Source organism: Aedes albopictus, unplaced genomic scaffold (assembly GCF_035046485.1).
Source record: "Aedes albopictus strain Foshan unplaced genomic scaffold, AalbF5 HiC_scaffold_652, whole genome shotgun sequence".
Classification (NCBI taxonomy): Eukaryota; Metazoa; Arthropoda; class Insecta; order Diptera; family Culicidae; genus Aedes; species Aedes albopictus.
The window spans coordinates 13,210-20,219 of record NW_026917479.1 but is presented as its reverse complement, the minus strand read 5'-3'; the positions used below and the strand labels follow the sequence as shown (position 1 = coordinate 20,219).

Genomic DNA, 7,010 nt, shown 5'->3' with positions numbered 1-7,010 from the left:
AAGGCTTATTAATTTTACTATGAGAGTGTAATGAAATCAAAATATGGTTTATCCCTTTCTGTTTGTTAAGGCACATGAAGGTATATCATTATCTATCGTTTTTCGCTATTTCATCTGTTCAATATACACGTTGGTGGTATAAAGTAATATAAATCAGATAAAGTTCCTTCTTGTATAAGTAAAATCAACTGCCTTAAAATTGGATCTATCAAAAATGATTGCTCTATGGATTCAAAATAGTTGTTTCCAGACGCGCCAACTTGGTCAAATTATTGGGGGGGCAAAGCCTGGTTTTTCTGATTTTTTGTATGGGAAAATCGAAAAATTGCCAAATATTGGGGGGGGCAAAACCATGCTTGCCCCCCCTAAGTTGGCGCCTATGGTTGTTTCATATATGTTTCTCCCTTCAGTTGCCCTAGTCAAATGTCCCCTAGAACAACAACCAAAGACAAACTTATTCTTTGAAATGTCCTCGAAATAAAACCCTTTTACCCATTAGATTTGTTTCGGTTCCGGTTTGTTAGGTGGTTTTGTTGATTGTATCGTTGTTGCTCGATGCACGCGGTTTATATAGTTTTTTTTCCTACACTACAGTTGGGAACTTTTGTTGCTGGTCAGAATGCTGTACGCACAACCCAGTGCCCACGAGATCTCGTGTCCGTCAATTTTCTTGTACAACTGAAATGAACAGAAATTTCCCGAGGGAAAATGGGTTAGATTTAGATAGATTTTTAATCGAAACGGTACTTACCTTGAGTGGAGTTTTCGGCTTGAGACCGTATCCTTCCTCCAGTAATACGGCAATGAAAGTAAGATCAACGCACATAAATGGTTGATCGGTGTTGGCATCGGCACATACCTCACGAGAGCGGGTAATAAACTGGCCCACCGTCGTCTCGCCGCCCTGGAAGGGATCTGTGGAAAAGTGAGAAAAAATGACGAATGTATAAAGAATTGTTCATATATACGTTAGTAAAATCCTAAACACACATTTTCATTCCGCAAAGTATCTTTCACATATCTACTTTTTCCTCTGCTCAACAAGGGAGCGTCCATAGATTAAGTTTACACACTTGTTGTATGAGACCTCTGAAATTTTTGTATGGGGGTTACTCTCAAAACAGCAGACAACTTTTGAATGGAAAAAAAGACATCTCTAATTGTTTGATATGTTATGTTATGTATAAATGTCGTCTCAGCTTTCAATTCATGCAAAAAATTTTAAAATCGGTGGTTGCCATCCAGGTGAAAAAAAAAGTTTTGGTATAAAAATCTAAGATGGCGGTCAAATCAATATGGCCGACCCAACATTTTATTATTGTAAATATTAGATCTATATCTTTCCTCTTTTCAACAACAATTCATTTTGAGGTGGTTTTTGGAGAAATTTTCGAGTTATAACGGTTTAAATGAGCCTCCGTTTGATCTATATCGAGGGATCTGCAAAAATTGTTGTGGCTCTAACTAACGGGGGGTCCATCAATTTGAGTAACCAAATGCATTTTCCTTACTTTTTTAGCTAAGACTTTCAGAAAATTTTCACCTTAAACATTTTTGAAGACAAGGTGTAAACAGTGGGCCGGTCTCAGCGAGAATTACACATGGGTTGTCACACTTTACTGACCCCTCCCCCCCAGACGCAATTGAAATATTTGGACTAGCAGAAAACTCCCTCATCGATCGCTTAACCCCTACATACAACCAAGCTATTCGGATAATCGCCGGACAACTCCCATTCACCCCAGCAGATGCGGCCTGTATAGATTTTTCAGTGTTTTCTTTCCGCTATCGAGTCACAAAAAATTATGCTGCAGAACCATTGCATTGGCTAACCGATCAGTAATCAGGAGGTCTTTCTCCTTAGGGAAGCGAACAGAGCCCGCATCAATCTCGACCATCTGAAACTCCTTCGGTTGATCTGGTCCACTGGTTTGAAGCTCTAGAAGGACGCTACTGAGCTCCAAGTTGACCTGTCCATCCTGAAACGGTTTCGCGAAGGAGACTACTGCCATGCGCTCATATGTCACCGAATTGTTAGCCAGCAAATGTCATAATCATCAGCTCGTCAACACAGAACCAGCTTTGTGTGATTTTATTGTGAATGTAAACGTCAACAAAGCGTCCTCAATACGGCTTGACGCTGAGTTACTGTGTTGTACATATGGACGAAAGCTTCTATGCAAGCCCTATACCAATAAATCTGGCGTACTTAATCCACATGTATATGCTGTGCGAGCAGATTCTATACCACCAAGTCATAGCTCTTTTCTCGGCTCCTATGTAACCACTAACTGAATAACATCTCGAGAAGGCGCTTTTTCAGCCTTTTCACAATTGTTAAATAATAGTTATACGGCATCACCAGCTGTAAATTAGGATAAGTGTTGAAGAATAAAAAAAACCCTGCAAAACTAGTGTACACTGAGGCAAAAATTTCTTAAGAAATTCATTACAGCGGTCTTATGAAAAATCTCATAAGAATGTTCTTATGAAACGTTGATCCCGAAAGTCAAACTTTTTATTGCACTCCAACCGTTCCAACTTTCGAAGCGTCGATGGGCGCGTGAGTAAAGCACGCGTTCTCCGATCTCGACGTCCCTGGTTCGATTCCAGGTTGCGATTTTGTTTTATATTGCGCAAAAATATTTCATAAGATGTCTTATGAAAACGATATCATAAGAATTTCTTATGGAAATCAAAAAAAATTCTTATGTCGAAATTTCATAAGACAAAATTATGCCCTTCATAAGATCAGTTTTCTCAGTGTACGCAAAAGATCCGGACGGTTCTAGAAGACCTGGAGGGCAGCGTGCAAGGTGGGCGGATCAAGTGGAAAAAGATCTGGCGATCATTGGGCGTTGCCGAGGTTGGTTGTTAACAGCCACGAATAGTGTATTGTGGAAAAATATTGTTAATTCAGTTTTATCTTGAATTTGATAAAAGAAAAAGAAAGAATGTCTAACGTGCAACACAACTATGACTGTATAGTAATCAACTGTCCCTGCTACCTATCAGAAATGCTCTAGCGAACAAGCCGACCAACGAAGCAGTATTTATCTTCACGTACCCTACCCCCGACAACTCATTTTCAAAATGCTGGCATTTCGATAATTTTCATCCGATTTTTTTGAAGTCAGCACAATCCGGAATATCCTCGGAATGGTTCCGGATATTGCATGACCACTTGAGTATAACAAACTTGCACCAATTTATGATCGATTGAGGACTCACCTACTAATCCAGTCTCAATGGCCCGGTCGAAGAAATAGCTGAACGCAGAGATCTCGTGCTGCTTCAACGTCACCGGTTTCGGGCTCAACGTGGGTAGCAACTTCTTGCGCACGATCGCGGCGCACTGTTCGTAATCGACCTCCGGGTTTTCGGCCGTCGCCTTGGGGTTCTCCTTCCCGCTGATGTAGAACTGCTCCGTACCGTATCGGAACAGCTTGTCCTTCACAATGGAATTGACGCATTCGCTGGTCAGCTTCGTCTGGCCTTCTTGAGCACCGTTCGTGAACACGGCATGTCGGACGGCCATCAGACCAGCTCCGAGATAGCTGGTCGTGAAAACGTCCACATGCGAATTGACGGTAGGAACTTTGTGCATGAAATTTTTGTACAGAGGAGTCTGTGAGATGTCTTTCGGTGCGAAGGTGACTTGAGTGCTTCCGCCACCAAGATCCAAAGCTGCGACCGTATTGCGGCCATTGAGTTTTCCCAGCAAGAAATTGATTGTAAACCACGAGAAAATGCCCTCGTCAGTACCATCCATAATTTCCACCGACTGATCGTTCACTAAGAATCCCGATTTTTCGAACAAATCTCTGCAAGCTTGCAGCAATCCTTCGGCTTGTTCGGGTTTTAGTAGCCTGAGTCCAGCCGTGGCTTTCAAAACTAGCGGTGTGGTAGCCATCTTCTCCTTGGGTATGACATTTCTGGCCTCCTGCAGTAGCTTGTCGATGGTAGCCGCTCCTTCCTGTGGTTTATCGGCGAACGCTGATAATCCCGGCTTAGAGTGTTTGTACAATTCGTAGTCCAGGACCAATCGTCCGTCCAGGTAGCCGCGGTGGAATTCGAACGCCAGCACTCGGCTCCCGGTGGAACCGGCATCGATCACAACGGCGTAAGTTTTCTCATGGTAGCCCAGCTTCCCGGCAATGGTGTCGACGATCGGATGGAATGAGTCAGTGTAGGCCAGGAACAGGAATATCAGCAGCGAGGCGCTCACCACCAGGCAGAAAAAGGAAAACCGTAGGTTGTTGGCCACGACTTTGGAATTAGATTTGCGGCGAGATCCAGCCGGCGCTTGACTGCGTTCGTTGGCATCCTGCTGCTGGAGCTGAAAAGATGGCAAGAGTTGAAAGATTATAATGTTACTGAAAGATTTAAAGATGGTGTTTCTAGGATTTGCGTCATTTGGCATAGTCATTGGCATACGGCCGTTTGGCATAAGATCACTGGGCATTAAGACGTTTGGCGTTTGGCGATAGTTTCTTAAGTCATATAGCTTCTTAAACCTTCAACAAAAACACTTCTGAATTAAAAATGTCAAAGTTGTTCTCATTTCTCCTTCCAGCTTGTTTTTTTTTTCATTTTTATAACATAATATTTGTAATGCTTTTCAGCTGGATTTGCTTTTTGAGCTTTGTATGCCGTTTTGCGGGGAACGAGATGTCCGTGTGTCTTTTAATCACCTTGCAATAGTCTGGCTCTTCTACTCCAAACTCACTTCAGCAGCCTAATCTCAAGATTCAACATACGTTAAAACTTGCAGAGCTGCTAATTAAACAAACCTTATGTAAACTAGTCAAACTCCTATTAAACATTCCAAATCCATTTTTTTTATTAATATTTATTAACGAGATTTTTAGCGCTAGGCTAGTTCATCTTGGGACCCACGTTTTACTTCCCTTCCGAAGGAAGCACTCACATTTTGTGAGTTTGTCGGGGTGGGATTCGATCCCAATGTGTCGCATATTCATTCCCTGCCTACATGCTGACGAAATTATTGCGTCAGTAGAGCAAAAGAAGTTATGATGAAACCACACCGTCATTAATGTTTTGTGAAGGGTTTGAATGATTGATGTATTTCGCAACCACTGGCTTTTATTTCAACTCCTTCATCATTCTGTGATAATCATAGTGAAAAATCATGTCAAACAAGCACAGAAAACCATGCTTGTTCGAATTGCTTAAATTTCAAGCAAATGCTAAAAGACTGATCTTATAAGATCAGTCATAATGCCATTGCTTCATTTGTTCGAAAGGTTTTTCTGTATATGCCCAATATTACGCCCTTGAAATTCGCGCAAGTCATCATCCCAGTCTTCAAATGACTCGGCATTTATTTATTGCCATCCTACTCAATCATGTCTTTTATCAGCATACAAGCGTCGTGTATCACCTCGCCACTGATAAATTAGCTGACGACGATGTATCTATCTATATGTAGGCAGGGTAGCTGTAACGAGGAACGCGGTCCGTTTACTGATCTTCACGAATGTGGAAGTGTGTAAAAGTGGGGAATAGACATGCAAATTGCAATAGGATTTTAGAACTCGCCGGGTGTTCACCTCCAAGGTCACTGCCAACAAAATACTTGGGAGTACAAAATTATATTTGAACTACCTAACGATCATTAGATGACGTCTTCACCGCTAGCTCAAATAGGTACTTTTTCGCAACTCTCTGTATGTGTGCCATCATTAATCTCATGCTCCCATATTCATCCTATTCGAAAACAAGCAATTACGGCACCGATTGATTCCGTTCTTTTTGTTTTTATGGGTGCTCACTTCTAACAAAAAATACAAAAATATGAAACAAAACAAACAGCGCTTCAATCCTTTGTTTTTCGTAGGATGAAAATGGGAGCCACATGCTTAAGAAGGGAACCAATACCCTATATGGTAGTGAATGTACTTTGGTTCCTCTAGTACATAAAATTCAGTAATACTTGGGAGCATAATAAAAATAATAACAGACATGTTACTCGTAGTTTTCACTAACTTTATGTACAATACTGATCTAGAACTAGTGGGTAGGCAACAGTATGGTCCCTAGTATTTACTTGTAAATGTAGGTAAATGTATGTCTTCTAACAAAACGTCATATGGGTAATCGTGTTGTAATATGAATATCTCCAAAATAATAGATTGAAACAGTAATATAACAAACGCATACATACCAGATGATACTCATGACGCATCTTTTTGGAGATTGAAACAGACTGGCAGTAATCAGCACTCTAAAAGGCTGCTTGGGTCACAACTTGGCCCTTAATTAAACGTGCAAAAATGCCTTTCTTTGCCCCATATAATCAACAAGCAACAAAAGATGGCAAGACTTATCCAAACACATTGTCATGCCCCAGCAAAGGTGATAAGCAATTTTTGCTCCTCCTCGACGTTGTATCTCTTCCGAAAAGACTGATAAGAGCAACCTGATGCCAACGACGCGCTGTCCTTCACTACTTTGCAACCCACAATTATCACAAGACAATGCGCACTTTTGATTGAAGTTTTAACTTGTTGATCTAGCACAAATATTGGCGGACTCTTTATGCGAAAATTTCGACTATTTTCGTCTGCTAATTACACTCCCAACAAGCACATTTTCCCACATTTCCTCCGCTACCACCCAAAACAAACTTTGACATTTCACTGACCACCAGTACGACGCACCACCTACCACCCCTTGCTGCAGCGTTCACCCACCGACGGCATCCATCCAACGTTGAGTAATGAACAATTTTGTACTAAAAAAAACTAAAAAGGTGCTCGCACAAAAGAGCACTCGACTCACCTTCCGATTTCGCAAGTTCTGATTCTGCGACGGCATTCTCGCTATGTCTAAAACTTTATGGAATTACAATGCACAAATTAACGTTTAAACAAATTGCTACCATATGAAGGGCAAAATAAAAGAAAAAAACTATGATCCGCTAGATTTGCCAAGTTCCCGAACCGGCCATCCACGATCCTCACGGCAACGATACCACAACAAAACTG

The 7,010-nt window shown here is 41.4% G+C and overlaps 1 protein-coding gene across 2 annotated transcripts; it reads right to left on the bottom strand.

Annotated features, from left to right (window-relative positions):
• Window positions 1–395: 395 nt before the first annotated feature.
• Window positions 396–7,010, bottom strand: LOC115254978 (ectonucleoside triphosphate diphosphohydrolase 5). Of its 2 annotated transcripts, none has more exons than XM_029852669.2 (4): window positions 6,805–7,010; window positions 3,232–4,339; window positions 752–915; window positions 396–678 (listed from the first exon to the last, which is right to left on the bottom strand). In XM_029852669.2, the coding sequence occupies exons 1-4, from the start codon at window positions 6,838–6,840 to the stop codon at window positions 589–591; spliced, it is 1,398 nt and encodes a 465-aa protein (XP_029708529.1). In that variant the 5' UTR covers window positions 6,841–7,010; the 3' UTR covers window positions 396–588. The 2 variants fall into 2 exon arrangements, with proteins under 2 accessions (XP_029708529.1, XP_029708530.1); XM_029852670.2 differs by lacking the exon at window positions 6,805–7,010 and adding an exon at window positions 6,188–6,678.

Coding starts and splice junctions, on each gene's coding strand:
- LOC115254978 (XM_029852669.2), bottom strand. CDS start 6,840: ATGCCGTCGCAGAATCAGAACTTGCGAAATCGGAAG. Junction 4,340..6,804: donor AGAACTTGCGAAATCGGAAG/GTGAGTCGAGTG, acceptor CCATCTTTTCAG/CTCCAGCAGCAGGATGCCAA. Junction 916..3,231: donor CATTGAGACTGGATTAGTAG/GTGAGTCCTCAA, acceptor ACTTTTCCACAG/ATCCCTTCCAGGGCGGCGAG.